General features: G+C 36.5%; 3 protein-coding genes across 7 annotated transcripts; 1 reads left to right on the plus strand and 2 right to left on the minus strand.

The window, feature by feature from the left end:
* Nucleotides 1-22: 22 nt before the first annotated feature.
* LOC127958596 (anaphase-promoting complex subunit CDC26) lies at nt 23-1953 on the minus strand. Of its 2 annotated transcripts, none has more exons than XM_052557493.1 (3): nt 1840-1953; nt 1311-1416; nt 23-379 (listed from the first exon to the last, which is right to left on the minus strand). In XM_052557493.1, exons 2-3 carry the CDS (start codon nt 1389-1391, stop codon nt 194-196), a joined length of 267 nt encoding a protein of 88 aa, XP_052413453.1. In that variant the 5' UTR covers nt 1392-1416; nt 1840-1953; the 3' UTR covers nt 23-193. The 2 variants fall into 2 exon arrangements, with proteins under 2 accessions (XP_052413453.1, XP_052413452.1); XM_052557492.1 differs by having other exon boundaries at nt 1311-1454; nt 1840-1873.
* A 1332-nt stretch (nt 1954-3285) lies between these two features.
* prpf4 (PRP4 pre-mRNA processing factor 4 homolog (yeast)) lies at nt 3286-9329 on the plus strand. Of its 4 annotated transcripts, XM_052557497.1 has the most exons (15): nt 3287-3436; nt 3804-4006; nt 4675-4861; nt 5197-5284; nt 5390-5469; nt 5578-5671; nt 5762-5856; nt 6547-6605; nt 6714-6837; nt 6923-7012; nt 7157-7279; nt 8214-8321; nt 8426-8544; nt 8649-8736; nt 8864-9010. In XM_052557497.1, exons 2-15 carry the CDS (start codon nt 3844-3846, stop codon nt 8865-8867), a joined length of 1422 nt encoding a protein of 473 aa, XP_052413457.1. In that variant the 5' UTR covers nt 3287-3436; nt 3804-3843; the 3' UTR covers nt 8868-9010. The 4 variants fall into 4 exon arrangements, with proteins under 4 accessions (XP_052413455.1, XP_052413457.1, XP_052413456.1 ...); XM_052557495.1 differs by lacking the exon at nt 8649-8736 and having other exon boundaries at nt 3286-3436; nt 3836-4006; nt 8864-9329; XM_052557496.1 differs by having other exon boundaries at nt 3288-3436; nt 8649-9006.
* Nucleotides 9330-9405: 76 nt separating this feature from the next.
* Nucleotides 9406-12662, minus strand: rnf224 (ring finger protein 224). Its single transcript, XM_052557498.1, has 3 exons — nt 12158-12662; nt 11145-11355; nt 9406-9687 (listed from the first exon to the last, which is right to left on the minus strand). The coding sequence occupies exons 1-3, from the start codon at nt 12235-12237 to the stop codon at nt 9406-9408; spliced, it is 573 nt and encodes a 190-aa protein (XP_052413458.1). The 5' UTR covers nt 12238-12662.
* Between the last annotated feature and the right edge of the window lie 6940 nt (nt 12663-19602).

Genomic DNA, 19602 nt, shown 5'->3' on the forward strand with positions numbered 1-19602 from the left:
ACAGTAAAACAAAAAGAGACAATTTTCCACATCCAACTAACAAGATTTTATTAACTCGAGTAGAAAAATAGTCCTCTGTAATCAGTTATCACAAACACAGTTAACCAAAGTCTTTCAGGTCGGGCATTATTAAATCCTATGTATGTTCGGATTCTTAAGACCTTGTAGTGCATTTTCTCATGTTTGCACATTGTCAAAACTGAAGGTTCCCAAAAAGCGAGGGTAAGGTGTTAGGCTTTGGGAGGGGTTTGTAACCGATTCGCTCGTGGATCATCTGCTCCCTGGTCTTCCCGTCCGTGCCGCCACCTGATGCGCCGCTCATCTCGCTGGATGTGGCCACACCAACTACATCCACCTCATCCCTCTGTTTCTTTCGACTCTAGACAGACATGAGTAAGAAACATGGAGATTAAAACAAGATCAATCTATGCTTACACAAAACTATCTTTAAGTATCATACAGTTTTGCTTAAATATGCTATAGACAAATTGTTGTTTCCTGCTCAAACCAGATGGCATAAGTTTCACATATGGCATTTTCACAGGTTTTTTTTTGTTTTATCATCACTGTTATCAATCCACTTAAAATTAATGAAACAAACATATCAAAGTTGCACTACAAATAATCCTGATCCGTCTGAATGAGCTGTTAATGTTCCTTCATGCTCTATTTTCAGATGTCAGGAGATTAACATTACACTTGGTATATTCTAGTACGTTATTTTAAACATTAAGTATTTAAACGGTAGTATTCAGTTCTTTAGCTTGTTTTGCCTGCTTCTTAAGGCTTGACTGAGCCTGGTTTGTTCTTTTCTGATGGAGCTTTGGTTCCTTACCACTGTTGCATGTATAATGACAGTACCTTTACAACATCGACAAAGTTATTGAAGTCAATTAAATCAATATTGAACTGACTTGAACAGAATAATGACATTATTGTCTGCTGTAGAGCAGATTACGCTGTCGCTGAAATGAACTCATTTCAAATTTCCAAACATATATGATATTTCCCAGTTTATTCATGTAAAGTTGCTTTGAGAAAATCTGAGCAGTACAGTATAAATCACGATTTAAATAAATGTGACTTGACTTTAGATTTAAAACTTGTTAGTGTGGAAACCCCTTTAACTGATACCTCTACCACACGACTGAGCTTACTCTGAATAAATCTGTCAAAAGGAAGAGATCGTTCCAGTTGAACGGTTATCACTTGCTTGTTTCAGTGCTCTTTTCTGGAAACTCCTAGTAATTTGTATATAAAGCATCTCCCAAACATCCAGTCGTGTGAAGAAGTGATCCTCTGGACTTTACCTCCAGCTCTTTCTTGACGCTTTCAAACTCCTCGGTGTCGTCCAGCTTCAGCTCCAGGCGCGTGGGCTTCCTGCGCAGCATCTTCTCATCCCAGGCCTCTCGCTGCCTGAAGCGCGTGAAGAAGACAGGCGATAAACCACTGAGCTATGGATACAGTTTAATTATAGCTTTGTGAGATGAACCCTTGTTCACATTTGTCTCGAGGAAATTAGTATCAAAGCAGTCGCTCTGACTGCAATACCGATATCTGTACACATAAGACATATACTAGTATTTAAAGTTTAGCATTTTAAAGTAATGCACACACTGTCAATTTAAAGACGGTTTCATCGAGTCCTGCTGCAATTATTGTTTAGCAGCTACATGCTAATTCGCTCACTAGCTTTGAACTCTCTAGTTTTAAACACAAACAGTCACAAACATCAGGGTACTGAACTATGAAGAGTGTCGTTTATTGTATTCAGCATGACAGATTATAATCGAACAATTTGAACTGAAATATATAACTGTCTGACACGACGCCACTCACCGCAATCACACACGCTTTATATCCATACAGGAAGTTCGGAAGGGAATCATGGGAAATGTAGTAAAAGCGCATTGAGAAGAACCGAGAGGACAGAAATCAGTCATTCAGGAGCACGATGATAGAATAAACTGAGATAAAATGCTGACTTGTTTGAAGTGGTCTGTGTTTTATAATTTCACAATTCCTCAGTTTATATTTAGATTAAAGGCCCACATTATTAGTACAGTTCATTTAATAATTCGTTTTGATATATATATATATATATATATATATATATATATATATATATATATATATATATATATATATATATATATATATATATATATATATACAGTACAGACCAAAAGTTTGGAAACATTACTATTTTTAATGTATTTGAAAGAAGTTTATTCTGCTCATCAAGCCTGCATTTATTTGATCAAAAATACAGAAAAAACTGTAATATTGTGAAATATTATTACAACTTAAAATGATAGTTTTCTATTTGAATATACTTACAAAAAAATAATAATTTATTCCTGTGATGCAAAGCTGAATATTCAGCATCATTACTCCAGCCTTCAGTGTCACATGTAACATCCAGTCTATCACATGATCATTTAGAAATCATTCTAATATTCTGATTTATTATGAGTGTTGGAAACAGTTTTGCTGTCTAATATATTTGATGAATAAAAGGTTAAAAAGAACTGCAATTATATATATAAAAAAAAAAAATTCTAATAATATATATTCTAATAATATATTTTCTTTACTATCACTTTTTGTCAATTTAACACATCCTTGCTGAATAAAAGTATTACTGACCCCAAATTACTGACCAGTAGTGTATATTGTTATTACAAAATATTTTAAAAACATAATTTTTTTTTTTTTTACTTTTTATTCATCAAAGTATCCTAAAAAAGTATCACATGTTCTGAAAAAACATTAAGCAGCAGAACTGTTTCCAACTTTGATAATTTTTATCATATTAGAATGATTTCTAAAGGATCATGTGATAATGATCCTAAAAATTCAGCTTTGCATCACAGAAATAAATGATAATTTAAAGTATAATAAATGAAAAAACAATTATTTTAAATTGTAATAATATATCACAATATTACATTTTTTTCTGTATTTTTGATCAAATAAATGCAGGCTTGGTGAGCAGAAGAAACTTCTTTCAAAAACATTAAAAATAGTAATGTTTCTGACTCTTAAATGAATTTAATAAATAAACCCACCCTGAGAAATAAATAAGTAAATAATTATATAATAATTGCTGCAGCCCCTACAACCAGGGGGTCTCAATGTGACTTAAAATGGTACACCAAAACATGCATTGAAATAAATCAGTGAGGTTTAGAATCTCTACTCCACAGTTCACGCTTCAGCCTAATAAGAAAAATAATAAATTGATAATGATTCAACCGCTGGATGTCACTATTGTTCAGAGTAAAACAGGCGGATATGACGACATACTGTACGCCGGGTATCCTACGTCGTGTGGTCGTGTTTGCAGAGAATACACATTAGATTTCATATAAACAGTCTTTTTTGTTTTTCTTTTTTTAAGCAAGTTATTTGTGCGTGTGTGAAAGGATAAAGAGTAAGTGAAGAGTTAGTTGAGCTGGTTGAGATTGTAGCTTCTCTCAGACAGTTAGTTTCTGAACACCCTGCAAAAATACTGCTGTAACTATACAGTAATACATCATGTGGTAGTAATATAATACTGGATGATTGCAGTATTCATATAGAATGGTATTTACGTTGTGCTTCAGTGTAGTTGATAGAATATCACTGTACTATGCACTGTATTTTTGTTAGTTAAGGAGCACCATCTGACACTGTATGTCCTGTCATTCTATATTATCAATCAAAGTAAAAGTTAGAATGGCTAATAAGGTATGATGTAGAACTGCCCATATATTATCTGTAAATAAGATACTCAGGTTTAAAATGATGCCTGTTTTTAGTATCAGATACTCTCTGGTTGTTGGACAAATAGTTGAAAAGATGTCGGATGAAGACGAAGCTCCAGTTGTGAAAAAGTCCAGGATCTTCTATGGAAGCCTCGAAGAAAAGGAGAAGGACCGTCTCAGCCGGGAAGGAATATCTTCCGCTGCCAAAGATGCTGTTAAAGCTGCCATTGAGGCCGGACATATTAATATCTCCAGTGGTAAGTTTGATAATTCAAGATAGTGAATCTTATCATCAGAGCCCAACTACAAACCATTCAATTCTTGAAATTTTGTCAAAGTGTTTTAACCCTAAGCCTACTGTAGTTTATTTCATTGGAAGAAGATTATTACCGGTATTAAATTTTTTCTAGAATTTCCCCCTTTTTTATAAATAAAAAAAAGTAACTTTTATAATTTAAAATGAACACTTGCTGGACTGAAGAAATTTATAAGTTTTAAGAGAAATCATATTAAAATGTAAGAATCAATTACAGTAATTTATATTTCATCAAGTCTTACTCAAATTTGATACATTGGGCTTTTGAGGAACATTTATTTCTTAATTTCGTAATTATTTTATTGCATTGAATTATATGACAGCTAAAGGCCTTAAATCATTAAACTAAGCTCATCTTACTAAGACATAAGTGGGAGTTATAATGTGACTTTTTGTTTAAGCAGTTTGGGCCTGTAGATAAAAAATAATTATTCCTAAAAAATTTGCTTCATGTTTCATTGCATCATATTATACAGGCCATAAAAGCCTGATGTATCAAACAGAATACATCTTTTCAAATGTCAGCTTTTACAGGGTTAGTCTGGGACAGGAAATGATGTTTGTTTGCTCTTGAGCAGTATTATTTGTATCTTGTTTCCCTCTCCTCAGGTGAGTCTATGGAGATGGAGGAGCGTGTGAGTGAGCGACAGGCTGAAGTGCTGGCCGAGTTTGAGCGAAGGAAGCGAGCGAGACAAATCACGGTCTCTACTGATGATGTAGAGGTCAAGGCCTGCCTCCGAGCTCTTGGCGAGCCAATCACGCTGTTTGGGGAGGGGCCTGCAGAGAGACGAGAGAGGTGGGTGGCCAGGTTTACTGACTATTGGTAAGCTTTGCAGCATATTCTAGGCGAGAATACTTTTGTATAAACCTTGATAAATTTTTGCGGCGTTATACATATAACTCAGTTTTGACTAATTTAATTCCTCCTTGCTCAATAAAAGTATTACAAATATATATATATATATATATATATATATATATATATATATATATATATATAACAAAAATAAAAGTACCAAACTATTGAAAGGTGGTGTACTTGACATTACATAAACACTGTATCTCAAATGACAGAATAAAACTGAAAAATTGATTTCCAGTTTTAGGTGTTTCTGACTGTTTCCATCACAGACTGAGGAACATTCTTTCAGTAGTTGGTCCCGATGCCTTGAAGAAATCAAAGAAAGAGGATGAAAAAGCAAAACGGACTGCAGATGAGGTAAGAACACCTGATCTGGTTTGTTATATCCTTACGGTTACAGCAGACTGTGATAGATCTGAATGACTGATGGAAGGTGATTGTCTATGCATACGTTCTGTGCAGTATCAGCAGACGTGGTACCATGAAGGACCTTCCTCTCTAAAAGAGGCGCGTATTTGGTTAGCCAAGTATTCCCTACCCAGGTAAACAGAGGACAGATATAATTTTCTTGTATCTAACAATCTAATTATAAATGCATCAAAATGTATGTATTGTATACTTTAGATCTGTGTTTTTGTTTGTCTCTCCAGAGCAGTGGAAAGGTTGGATGCTGCGAGGGCACAAAAAGAGATTCCAGAGTCGACGAGAACAGTTAAACAGCAAGAGCTTCACAAGACCCTGCGGGTATGCCCAGAAAAAGACACAGGCTTATGATGTGTGGTCATTTTCTTTCACTTTTAATGCTGTAAGTAATTATTATTGTGGTTTATTTAGAACGTGAATAACTTCTGCAGCCAAATTGGTGATGACCGTCCAATATCTCACTGCCAGTTTAGCCCCAACTCTGAATTGCTTGTGACCGCATCATGGTATGTTTTTAATATTTAATTATGTGTTGTTGTTATTATATACGTCATTCACCAAAACTTTTGTTTTAAGAAGGTTATTTATATATGTTTGATACCAGTGGGAAACATCACATTTTAGATTTCCTAGTATTGTAATAATCCAGTGAGATTTCTTTATGAAAACAATGAGTCCTACAACAGAAGGTACGGCCCACACTTTATAATTGAGACCGCTTTAATTAAATGACACAACGAGACAGATCAGAAATACATAGAAAACTGTGGCTACTTCTCCAAGATGCTTAGAGCAATCAAACTTTACCTAGGTTCTTCCTGCAAAGTGAGGATGCTTTCAGAAGTAATGCTTGGAGCAGTTTATGCTTATCGGGAAACCTACATTAATTAATAAAATAAATATTTGGAGTGACCATTTTGCCTGTAAAATAGAAGTGATTTTCCTGATACACTTGAACAGGTTTTTTATTATTATTATTATTGTTTGAAGGCTAGTTGTTGGGCTTAATGTCTGTTGTAGAACTTGTTAATAAAAAAAAATGTTTGGATTAATAAATTGTTTACAAAGCAATTCTAAATAATATTTTAAAATATATGTTTGAGCATGAATTAAGAAGCATGTTCTTTGCCATGCAGATAGCCTTAGATGTTGATATGGTAATTAAAATAACTACTAATATTACTGCTTTGTTGTAGGAGTGGCTTGTGTAAATTGTGGAAAGTCCCAGATTGTACACTTATCCGCACATTAAGAGGTAAATATAACAAATATGTTCTGTAATGTTTATTCTTGAAGTTGTGTTTTTTACATTCCTGTTTACTTTTACCACTGGATTCATTGAAGGTGAACTCTTCTTTCTCAGGTCACAATACCAATGTGGGAGCGATTAGCTTTCACCCTCAAGCCACACTCACACTCGAGGAGTCGGATGTCAGTATGGCCTCCTGTGCTGCGGATGGATCTGTTAAACTGTGGAGTTTAGACAGGTGTATATTATTAGTATTCATTAAAAATCTCCGGTCTCCGTTTCTAAAGTAAAAAATTTTAACGTTTACCTGTTCTTATCTGTAGTGATGAGCCTGTAGCAGACATTGAGGGGCACTCTATGAGGGTGGCTCGGGTGGCCTGGCATCCTTCTGGACGGTTCCTGGGAACGACTTGGTATGAATGTTTATTTTTCTGTTTTCTGTATTTTTTAGAAGTAAATGCAAAACAATGGTATACATTTTGGTGTTGGGATAAAACATTTCTGTCATATATTTAAAATAATTGTTTTTTCTTTTTCTTTTTTTCTTTGCTTTTTAGCTATGATAACTCATGGCGACTTTGGGATCTTGAAGTCCAAGAAGAAATTCTGCATCAGGAGGGTCATAGTAAAGGTGTCCATGACCTGCACTTCCACCCAGATGGCTCTTTGGCGGGAACTGGGTAAGGGCTTTGCACTGAACCGAGAGGCACTCCACTGTTTTTGTAAAAGACAGTATCTATACAGTTACTTTGATGCTCTTAGAAGTCCAAGTATGTTTAGTGTAAGACCGGCCAAAAAAAAAAAGATCTTTAATCCACCATATATGGTTCTTAATCTTAACCCTGATTCCTCTGATTGCAGCATTGGTCCTGCAATATTCATATTACCAGAGAACCAGTTTTCCTCTTTTTTTTTTTGATTGTTAATTCAATCTGCTTTTGATTGGTTGAATCTAGGGCTGTGTGATGTTACTATTTTTTATTGTGGATGATATAAATGTCTCCACGATCTGCTTTTGAAGAAATATTGTAGTATCGTGCTACAGCGCACATTCTATCAGCTGCAGTTTTGGTGCCTCCGTCATATACTGTTCAATGCCACATGCACAAAAATACTCTGGAAGTCACTGTGGACCAGCAACTATTTGGTTTTCCACATTCCTCAAAATAGCATTTATGTTCAGAAGAAGAAAGAAACTCATTCAGGTTTAAAACCACTTTTGAGTGAGGGGTGGTAAAAAAAAATAAAACAGTATGACAGAATTCACAGACAGCTGCCAAGTTTTATTTTTGGGTGAACTATTCCTTTAACATTAGTAAAACAACAAAACACAAAGAGAAAAATCATATCTGCCTTTTTTTTTACATTGAAAGGCTTTATCTTTATAATAGGGAAATTAGTTTGGCTGTAATGCTCAGAAATCATGCAAAATAGTAAAACCAACATGTGACAAGAAATTGTGATAAAATCGTGATATGATATTTTTTCCATATTGCCCACCCCTAGCTGAATTATATTTTTATGTAATTTATATTTGAATTATATTGTATTTTTGAAAAGACTGATATTTGTCTTCTTAATCCTTCATTTGTTGTGTTAATGTTATTCATACAGTGGTTTGGATGCATTTGCTCGTGTCTGGGACCTGCGGACTGGTCGTTGCATCATGTTTCTGGAAGGACACCACCAAGAGATTTATAGCATCAATTTCTCACCAAACGGGTAAGTAAAAGAAATCGCATGTGCATATTGAAATGATTTCGTAAAGCTATTTACTGGTATTTGAGCTTTATTTGATAATTAACCCCTATATCTTCCTTGTACAGCTTTCACGTAGCAACGGGAAGTGGAGATAACACCTGTAAAGTGTGGGACCTTCGTCATAGAAGGTGCATGTACACAATTCCTGCCCATGAGAACCTTGTGTCTTCAGTCAAGTTCCAACGTAAGTAGTTAAGAGTCTTGTCAAGAGGACATTTATTATGAGTCATTGAGAGATTATTCATTCAAACATAAAAATACTCATCCTTTACTCGCCCCTCTTCTCAGCAACCTCAGAAAGTTCCCGAAATCAAAAAGCACTGTGGACTTTCAGCAGAATATGCGTGTTCCACCAAAGAAAAAGTCACACAGTTTTGTATGAACAAATATTTAATAGGATTTTCATAGGTCAATAGGTCAACTGACTGTCAAAGCTCAACTGAACTTGCATATTTGTGTAACATTTTTGCAGTGTCAGTATTAACAGAGTCTCTTTCTTTTAGCTAACGATGGGCATTTTCTGCTGACTGGTGCATATGACAGCACAGCCAAAGTGTGGACCCATCCGGGCTGGTCACCTCTGAAGACTCTGGCGGGACATGAAGGGAAGGTCATGGGGCTTGACCTTTCACCCAATGGACAGCTCATTGCCACCTGCTCTTATGACAGAACCTTTAAACTCTGGATGGCGGAATGAGATTCTGTTTGTCTCGATGAGGTTTCATTTTTTATTGAAAGAGCTGGAAAACAACAAAGTCCAATTAAAACAGAAATAGAATCAGATGTTCCCCACAGTCTGAATTGTTGTACCAAGCAACACTTATTTCTAGTGGACTGTGAAATCCAATCTGTGAAAGTCTTGAATTGTCTCTCATGCCCATGTATCCTTTTCCATTTTGAGTTTTGCAGAATTTGACATTACTGATTCACTGGGTATCCAAATAAAATGTATTTTATTGTCCCAGGCAATTCTGTAAAGGAAGCTGTGACTTTCAGACAGCGGGATATCCACTGTCAAATGTTTTTGTACGTAATGTACGTGAATCTAGCACCACCAGCAGCAGAGCAGACAGTGTTTGCAACAAGGGCTTCTGTGGAAGCGATGATCTGCCACTGCCACATTGGCCCACGCTGAGGGGGGCTGATCTGTGATTGGCTGCTTTATAAAAGAGGGCTTGGTCTCCAGTGGTGCTTTCTGGCTGTAGGTTCGCTGGTTCTCCACTTCAGCTTTAACACCCAGAAAAGCTGCCAGGTCTAGGTCTAGACCAGTGGCGCCCCCGCGAGGTAGAGGAGTGTTCTGCCGGCACTGAGGACAGGGGATCCACATCTAGGGGAAAAGAGAGCTACAAACATCTGACACTGCTCAGCTGAGGTGTGTGTGTGCATGTCAAACATCTACTATACAAATGTAATATATACAGCTTTATACAATACAGTTAAGAAAAGATAATGTTGTCATTTTCATCTTAATTTAGTTTAGCAACAACAGTTTCATTGTGGCAATACAAATTCAGTTTAATTATACAGCAGCTTAACTTAAGATCGTAATTCAGCTCATGTCATTTTAGTGGTGATTCAGAAAACTAGCTTCATGAAGTAAAATTTTTAGCCCAAGATTTCGCTTGATTAATCAATAAATTAAATATTTAATAATTTAAACCAAGAGACTACTGGTGAAATCGGACTGATTGTCACGTAAGTCAGTTTTGTATTACAAGTTGTCTTATGATGTAATGTTTAAATATGCAAATTAGGTATTGCCTAATTAAGTTATTTGCATATATTTCCAGAACAGAAATCCGAAAATTGGGTAAAGCCAGGCTTACAATTGTTTATCACTCCATAAATCAGAAACATTTTGTCAGAAGCCATAAACAAACACAATTTAATGTTCATAGGGAGAAAGCGTTTAATATATATCATATCAGGCGAATTATATATAAACAAACCCTATTTTTTTCTGCAAAAATAGCAGTGCTCTTCCTCCGAATGTCTATGCCATCCACTCTATCTGCCCTAAATAGTATTGGGAAATTTGTATTGGATGGATAGTGTGCGCACTGGGACGCGGGCAAGGTTTTGAAACATGTTCAGACAGGTAGTCCCGCCCCCAATCTCATGTCATTGGTTGACGACAAAAATAAATCTACGCAAAGCACATCTGGTTGCAGTATTTTTTCAAAAAAAAAATTATTTTTTTGCGTTCCCTTCTCTAAACAAAATAGCCTGTATCTTAGAGAGCTGTGGTACAACCCTTTTAAGTTATTATGGAAGATGACAGCTTTTTGCAAAAATGCCCCTAAGAATTATTAATTTATTTACGTAATGTCCTAAAATGTATTCATTGTGACAATTTTAACGATAATAGACCAGGATATCTTTTAATTTAGCAGACACTGTTGCGATGTTAAAAAGCTAGTATTTGTAGTTAATTAATATAATTGCATTATTATATTCATGAATATTCATATATATTCATGAATATAATATATTCATTCACAAATGGAATGAAAAGGTGCTGATTTTGAAGAAAAAACATTTGTAAGAAAACATTTTTTGGAAGCGATGTCTGAAAGTAAAAAAAACTTTGTTAAAATAGATGGAATCTATTTATTTATTTATTAGGGTTAGGGTTATTAATCTAGCTTGTTAGTGCTGGATTATTAGCAGTTTTCCACATGCAAATCACAAACTCGGTGAACAATTTGTTTCGCACTTTAAAATAAACAGGTCAGGCAGAAATAGTGTCATTAGTGATATTTGTGATGGTAGCTGGAAGCCCACCTGGTCATTGATGAGGGTGTCCAGCCGCTTCAGACAGGTCTGGCAGAACGTGTGACCACAGTAGAGTTTGCGGGGGAGTCTCTCTCCCAGATTATACACACTGTAGCAGATGATGCAGTCCAGTTTACGGCTGTCCCTGGAGTTTTGTGCTCCAGCCTCCACATCTTCTTCCACAGGAGCCTCAGACACAGGCCCATCCTCACCCGAGACCCTACAGAATGAGCTCAGTATGATACAAACATCTCCCAGGGCTTGCCTGAGATGTTCACTGCTGACTTTCTAATGGTTGATTATTTGTGGCCAACATAACTGGCCTAAAATCTTCAGTACGGGGGCAGCAATAAACATTTATTTGAATAATTAAACTTCTAGAATGCTCTTGAAAATATCAAAGCAGCCGGTTAAAATTGAAAAAATACCACAAAAGCAAAAACTAATCATTTACATCTCCCCCACAATATTTTACTCTTCCAGATACACTAGGTCAGCCGTTAAAGAGTGTGTAAGGCGAGTCGCATGTATCTGTTTACTATTATTGGCTGGCAGCAATGAAATTTGTATACACAAGATGTAATAGTAAAAGATCTGTATACTGTGGGTTCTCAACCTCTAACAGTGTTATTTTTATTCCAAACAAACACAAAACATAACCATAAAACATACGATGTGCTCAATCAACTTATGTGAAATATTAGATGGAAAATGTTTTATTTGCATGATTTGTCAAAGACATTTCAATCTTTATAGCGAGAGCAGGAACCAGATGTTTATTTAATAGAAATCATCATTGCAAATATAATAAAATGAATAAAAAAACACATGCACAATCTTAAGAAGAAATAAAGACAATTTCTTTCAAGTGAATGTAAAAAAAAGACTTTTTTACTCATTTGTTTCTCATTCGTATTTGATTTTCATTTGAAATAAGCACATTTTCAATGACATCTTATTTTAATATCACATAAGCAAGTTCCTAGAACTTCAAAAATGAATTTTCCATGCGGAGGATCTACCTGTCCACTTCATCCTTGTGTCTGTTCTGTGTGCCGTCGGTCTCCTGAGGTTCTGTCGTTCCGCTTGTCATTCCATCCATCTTTAAAGTACCAAAAGTCCAACTTCTGTCAACATTTTACAGCCGACTCTGTCTTGGTTTCTCCACGCTTCACATCCTCTGTCAGATAGTTTAACACTCGAGTGCACCCTCTGTTGCTTTCCCTGAAGTAGTCCTTGCAGTTCCCAGTAGCACGATCTCCGTCTCTGTTGCCGTTTGCTCTCTCTCTCTCTCTCTTTCTCAACCAACCACAACTGCCTCTCTGAAATGGAGGGCAAACAATGGTGTGCTTTCCCAGAGCCTTTAATATTTAAGCACCTCCTGTCACTGTGGACCTGTGCTGTTACACACACACAATTGCAAGTCCTCCCTTTAAAAAAACAAAAAAAAACAATTGGTGCTTGTGCGAGGAGAGATGCATGTTGTTATGCGGGTGTTTTAATATTTAGTCCCGAGTAACACATTTATGCATCTTGATATAAACTGCTCTGTTGTTTTCTCTTATTAATTAAGTAATGATTTAATTCTCTCTTGCATATATTAAGGGAAAATTCAGAAAACATCCAAGAGCGAAGGAAAGGCCCACAGTCACAATGGCTTCTGAGAAGATTTGGGTTTAGTTTTGTGGAAAAACTTGAAATTAAAGACATCAGACATGTTTAGGGTGCAAGAAAGTAGAATGGGAGGAGGGCGTATCGCTTTACAGTCACAAAACAGGCCTGAAATTCAAGCCTAGTCACCCACAGACAGTCTGTCATCAATGTTTCCCTGCCAAATTAGTTCTGAGACCTTCATCACCCACATAGCACAGCTTCAGGATGATCATATAGGTACATATCTATTAATATTGACCAGGAGAAAGTGAAGTTGAAGGGGGTACAGCTCAATTAGAGTCACGTTAGATTTAATGAGGGTAACTGAGATCTGGATACCCATTTCCCTAGATGCTGGGGGACTTTAGGGGGGTTTGAGAGATGCGATGAATCACTCCAGATCGTTAGGAATATGACACAACAGCTGAGAATTGGTACAAAAGCTACAGCACAACCATTTAATAAGAAATATTTCTTGCACAGTGAATCAGCATAGAATGATTTCTGAAGGGTCATGTGACACTGAAGACTGGAGCAATGATGCTTTGCCATCACAGGAGTAGATTTTAAAATATATTCAAATAAAAAATGTTTTTCACGATATTACTTTCTTTTACTGTGTTTTTGATCAAATAAATGGTGAACATAAGAGACTTCTTTCTAAAACTTAAAAAAAAAACTTCTGAATTTGTCGCAAAAATTTTGTTGACTATTCAGGGCCACTTCTGAATGGTAGGTTGTTACAAACCAGCAGAGGTGAACATAACAAACTAAATCTAAACCCTGACTAATTAGTTTGGGCAATACAATATTCAAGCTGTACTAAAATGCAAAACCTAACAACAGGTAAGACAATGTTACTTATTTTGGGACGAGGGCTAGTAGTAAATATAAAAATGTACATTTACATTTAGTCAATTAGCAGACACTTTCATCCAAAGTGACTTACAAATGAGGACAATAGAAGCAATCAAAAACCAAAAGAGAGGAATAGTATCAAAACTCAACTCAAAAACAAGTAGATATAATATAAAAAAAGAATAGACAATGCTAGTGTAAGAGGAGCCATTTAAAAAAAAAAAAAGAACAGAAAAAGAAGGCTAGTTTTAAGAGGGTAATTTTTTCATTACAAATAAATAGAAAACAATTAGATAAAATTAGAAAAAGAAAAATTGTCATCATCAAAACTCACCATCATGTCGTTCCAATCCGGTATGACTTCTTAATGTGAAAAATATAAAAACAGATTTTTAAGAATGCTGGGAAGAAAACATTAAAGCCCTCTGGGTTCACACAAACAGACACATGGATAAATTATTCCAGGGTACACTTTTCTCTGTCAGCTGCGACACAATGCGATTACGATTTGAAAGAAAACAGTGTATCCTTGTGGCACGGCTGACACAGAAGAGCGTAAGCTGCTTGTGTTCAGCTCGTATTCTCCAAAATGGCACTACGGTGATGCAGAGAGACACTGAGGAGAGGAATTGTTGAATAAAGTCGTTATTTTTGTTTTATTCACATACAAAAAGTATTCTCGTTGCTTCATAACATTAAGGTTGAACCACTGATGGAAGATGGACTATTCTGAAGATGGTTTTGATACTTTTCTGGACCTTGACAGTGTAATTTACTTGGTAGTCTATGGGACAGTCACAAGCCTCCCGGTTTTCATCCAAAACATCTTAAAGTGTGTTCTGAAGATGAAGTAAGCTTTTACGGATTTGGAAAGACATGGTGGAGTATCCCTTTAGGAGTCAAGAAGGTTGAAAACGAATATCTTACAGTAATGTACTGCATCCTACACTTTACACCAGCAGATGACAGCACAGAGCAAATCTTCTTCATGGCGGTCAACTGTAACTCACTAAACATTTATGATTTCTTTTGCTTTGCCATCTCTAAATGGTGAAGTTATATTATTAATCAGTCACAAAAGAGAAGGATGGGATGGAGTATTTCCTCCAGAATAGCAGTTTTGGTTGCTGCAGCATATTTGTCAGTCTCTGATTTCACATGTTGGCAATGTGGACGAAGAAATCCAAGTTTACAATGTCCTTCTGCTGGCACAATGAGGGCAATCAGACGTCATTGGTCCTATCAATCCTTTGTTTAGTGTGTGCATGTATCTGTGTGTTCGGTGTAGTTTGTCTTTGCATGGGAACTCACCTTTGTGGACACCACACAGATCTCAACTTTCCCATGAACTCTTGATCATTATCTCGCGTGTAGGGTTGTGTTGCGGTAAGAAATTATGACATATGCAAATCCCATGACATTGTAAACACAGTAAAAGGTGAGGACCTGCTTTTTAAAATGAGATCTCTTTAGTTTATTTGGACTTGTAGTGGATAAGGAAAAACAATTACTGAATACCGTCCTCAGAGGACCCTGGCTACCCTAAATATTTACAATGTCTCTTAAACATTTTAACAGAGTTCATAAATCTATTTCCTGTAGATAAATACACATGAGCCTAAAGTAGTGTTCACACTGACTGCATTTTGCTGTATTTTTCAAACCTGGTCAAAACTGGATTGTTGAGAGAGAGAGAAAAAAAAAGTTAAATCGATGTGTAAGAGTGTTTACACTTACTCTTACACGTAGTTCAGTTCCCTTGGTCCTTTTGTCTGGACTCAAGAAGAAAATTATATATTTAGTCCTTGGTTCACTCAGCGTCCACACTGTCATTTTTAACACCAAACCTAAAGACACATAACAAAAGACATAAGGATATGTTCACGCGCAGACTGGAAAGTTTTAATGATGTGTATTTTGGTAACTTACTAAATATCCAAAACTGCTGTGTGCTAGGCTAAATGCTCATTAAATGCTTGTACATATGGTGGTATTTTTACCAGCTAATTCACAAAGAGCTTATAAAAAGTGCAAAGGAAAACAGTGCCAGGAAATCCTATGTTTGCACACACAAATCTGCTGCAAGACAGAGCTTCTGATGCCCTGGACCAAACTGTAATGGGCAACATAGCTCCTTTGTACCAGACTTCATTTCAATCAAAAGAACCGGAAGTGACAAGTCGCAGTGCGTCATTCAATGAAGTTCCATTAAACCTACTAGAAGGAGCTAATGGGCTCATGTTAACCACTCAAACCTTAAAAGAATAGTTCCGCCAAAACATAGAATTCTGTCATTTGTGTGCGAAAAAATAAATAAATAAAAATAACTTTATTCAACAATATCACAACAGTACCATGACGCATGCTTTTTTGTTCCTCTGCTTGCAAACAAGGCACAGCACATCGGGATTCCACGTCATCGGCAGCTTCACAAGCATCTACATGTGCTACTTTCATGAATGTGTGTTGAAGTCATTATTTTTGTTTTCTTGCACTCCTTGTAGATTCATAAAATAACAGCTGATCCTCTGAAATAAACTCTTTTAATGATGTCCTTACTACCTTTCTGGGCCTTGAAAATGGTAGTTGCGAAGCGGTCTATGCAGGGACAGAAAGCTCTCGGATTTAATCAAAAATACTTTAATCTGTGTTTTGAAAATGAACAAAAGACTTGTGAGGTGAGGTGAGTAATTAATGAATTTTGGGGTTAACCCCATGCACACACTCTTTTGGCCAAATGCTGCTTTCGACCCTTGCAGTCCTCCTCCAAGCTCAAATTGTGGTGATGCAATGTTACCAGTGGTTCTCAACCATTTTGACTCCATCACCTCATACTTTACACAACTACATTCAACTACATTCTACTACAATTACAACTACATAATTATATTCAAAGGCCTTGACTTTTCCAGTTGTCCATGATTTATTTGATTTAAATAAATCAAATATTTTAAAATGTATATTTATTTTAAACACATTTGCAATTATTTTTTTTTACAAGATTGTATTAATGACTGTTAACAGGTCTAGAAATCACTGCAGGAGCTTACATTGTGAGTAGCCTTCTGAATCATAAAATGATAAATCGCACACCCCTTCACAGACACGTACAAGCAAGGACCTCAAAACCACAAGTTCACAGCAAATGTGCCATATGGGAACAATTTGTAAAATTTTATGCAAATAATGCAACAATGCACTGCCTTATGCAACGACTAGTACCAACAGCGGTGAAGACAATGATCACGTGATCTGTCTCCTGATACAACTGGATACTGCGGTGACTCAGTGACCCCCAGCGAGTCTAAACTGAAGTGCTGTGGTAGATATTTGATTCTCTCACGAACCTGAGATACCAGCCTCTGCCAGCTGGGTGTGTCCTTTGATTATAATGGATACTATTTAATAACTACAGGCTTTAAATGGTCTGAGAACTGCATTTAGGCTCATTTGAGGAGCAAGTCACCGCAGAGTCATAACCTGGGAAACATATGTCAAAAATGATGTAAGATGCCACGTGTTGAGGAACTCGTTTTTGTGAGTGTGAGAAAAGAATTTGACTTAGTTTCAGTAAGGATCAAGTTGTTTTCTATTTCCTTGTTGATTTGTTTAATTTACCGCTGTTTGTTTTGGGAGAGCTGCTTTTTGCTCTGCTTTTACAAGTGGCGTCCTATTCTCAAAGACTTCAGATGGACTTACAGTACCATCACTAATATAAAAAATGTTACACCCAAGCCACTGAAACCCACTGAATGAGAAAGAGAGAAAGAGAATGACACAGAAAGTAAGACAATGATTCACTTAGTGTGGAATGTTATCCGGTCACTTGCATGTTTGACTATGGAACAAGTCTCTGATCAGTTCCTGTTTTTTTTTGGGTCACTGCCACAGGATTTGAATCGAATCATAATACCACGAGAGTTTCCACATTGTGTCACATGACTAAATGGCCCAACTGCTTATGTCTTTGAAATCATGAGCCATTTAGTCTTTAGAATCTAATGTTAAAAGGATTTTTGGTGATGCTAATGCTATATCATCTCTGCAATGATCATGAGAAAATGATTGTTGACATGAGATCAGAAAACATGAGAAAAGAGGTGTGCTTCTAAGTGATGCAATTTCAAATTCTGACCTGGTGGGTGATAAAATGTGTGAATGGAAATCCCATAGACTTACACTGAATAAGAGAATAAGACACACAGTAAACCCACAGTAATGCAGTAAAAGCAATGCACACCTTAGCAGTCGGACATAGCAACATTTTTACAGTCACCCACAACAACCTAGCAACCACACTGCAACGTGTTAAAAAATAACTCAAAACGTGTTTTGGGAAGATGTGGGAATTTTTTCGGCATGACCCTCACAATGCATAATGGGCATACACTGGTGGTAGGCAAGTTCGGTCCTAGAGAGCCGCAGACCTGCAGAGTTCAGCTTCAACCTTAATCAAACACACCTGAACAAGCTTATCAATCCACTCAGGATTACTAAGGTACAGGCAGGTGAGGGGTTTTTTCAGGGTTGGAGCTGAACTGTGCAGGACTGCTGCTCTCTAGGATCGAACTTGCCTACCCCTGCACTAGCCAATGTGTGTACATCAGTTGTACACTCGTTATTGCAGTGCATTATGGGACTGAATGAGTGCCTTCGCTAATGTCCACTAAATTGTGCCCTATTTAATGGTAGGGGCAATTTTTGAGACAGCCCAACTCCTTATGAAAACACTTTTGCAACTGCATAGAAACCCCCTAGGAGCCACCCATAACATGAAAGCGAACAAAAACAGCAAGTTAGCAACTGCATATCAACCTCCCACAATCACTGGCAACCAAACAGCAATATGCTAAAAATATATAGATGTAGTTATGTTTCTAAGAATAAAATATATTTGTTTCTCAGGAGTACATGATTTTCAACACTGTCTTTGTGTTTCTGCAATGTTTTATTTATTAATTTATTTTTTGCTCTTTTAACAATAGCGTTGTTTGAGCTGTTAGCTGCACTATGAGGCGCAAAAACAGAGTCATAGATGCTATTGATAGTTTCTTCTGTTTTGGTCTGTCTAACCACTCTAGTTCTTTGTTGCTGATGTTTGTGTTGGCTGTCACTAGGGCTACCTTTGATTGAAGAGGTCTGAAGTGCCTCTTGAACTCTTTTCAAACCACTTTAACCTCTGAAAACAGAACCTGGTCAGACACGGCCTTGTTTATAATTCTTCTAACTTCAATCATCAAATGAGATCAAACGTGGGTGGGGTGGATTTCACGTGTGTATGTCAGCTGGTTCAGTCCGGATGGGCCTGCCACCTCCACAAAAATTTCAGATGCACCTTAAAACTCCCAGCAACACCATTTTTAGCTCACTAGTCAACAATGTCCTCATTCTCAGGCCTTGAAAAGAATGTGTTGGAACCAGTATGTGTGCATTGATATTGTGTTTTGTCATTGAACGCCCAATGACGCCATTCCATCAGGACGATCTATGCTTACAGAACACAATCTGGTCAAAGAATTACTAAGCATTGCAACTGAACAGGAAATCATGGTAAAAGTGTAACTACAAACAAAATGAATCACCTACAAACAAAAGAAATTCTTTGAAACTAGGTGCATGGGTAGTTATTTATATATATATATATATATATATATATATATATATATATACACACACACACACACACACACACGTTTAGGTTGAGATTTAAGATTTTAGTTCAAAATTAAAACATACTGTAGGTCCATAACATTATATATTTAAAGCCATTGCATTAAATATCAAAGCAAGTAATATTTCCCCCCCAGAATTCACTTCCCAGAGACATTTTTACAATTATGTTTTTCATCTGATCTGTCAGTGATTTCAGACAGCTGGACGCAGGTGTAGTTCATCACTTTAACTATAAACATCATCCAATAATGTTTGACAACCACAAGGTCACACTCACAATACT

The sequence above is a fragment of the Carassius gibelio genome, chromosome B5 (genome assembly GCF_023724105.1).
Source record: "Carassius gibelio isolate Cgi1373 ecotype wild population from Czech Republic chromosome B5, carGib1.2-hapl.c, whole genome shotgun sequence".
In the NCBI taxonomy this organism is placed as follows: Eukaryota; Metazoa; Chordata; class Actinopteri; order Cypriniformes; family Cyprinidae; genus Carassius; species Carassius gibelio.

What these genes read in the sequence shown, in the direction of transcription:
- LOC127958596 (XM_052557493.1), bottom strand. Translation starts at nt 1,391, where the DNA reads ATGCTGCGCAGGAAGCCCACGCGCCTGGAGCTGAAGCTGGACGACACC. An exon ending in GCGTCAAGAAAGAGCTGGAG is followed by an intron (nt 380 to 1,310) that starts GTAAAGTCCAGA and finishes ATGTCTGTCTAG; the next exon opens with AGTCGAAAGAAACAGAGGGA.
- prpf4 (XM_052557495.1), top strand. Translation starts at nt 3,844, where the DNA reads ATGTCGGATGAAGACGAAGCTCCAGTTGTGAAAAAGTCCAGGATCTTC. An exon ending in AGCTTCACAAGACCCTGCGG is followed by an intron (nt 5,672 to 5,761) that starts GTATGCCCAGAA and finishes TGGTTTATTTAG; the next exon opens with AACGTGAATAACTTCTGCAG. An exon ending in ATCAATTTCTCACCAAACGG is followed by an intron (nt 8,322 to 8,425) that starts GTAAGTAAAAGA and finishes TTCCTTGTACAG; the next exon opens with CTTTCACGTAGCAACGGGAA.
- rnf224 (XM_052557498.1), bottom strand. Translation starts at nt 12,237, where the DNA reads ATGGATGGAATGACAAGCGGAACGACAGAACCTCAGGAGACCGACGGC. An exon ending in CACAAGGATGAAGTGGACAG is followed by an intron (nt 11,356 to 12,157) that starts GTAGATCCTCCG and finishes CTCATTCTGTAG; the next exon opens with GGTCTCGGGTGAGGATGGGC. An exon ending in ACACCCTCATCAATGACCAG is followed by an intron (nt 9,688 to 11,144) that starts GTGGGCTTCCAG and finishes CTTTTCCCCTAG; the next exon opens with ATGTGGATCCCCTGTCCTCA.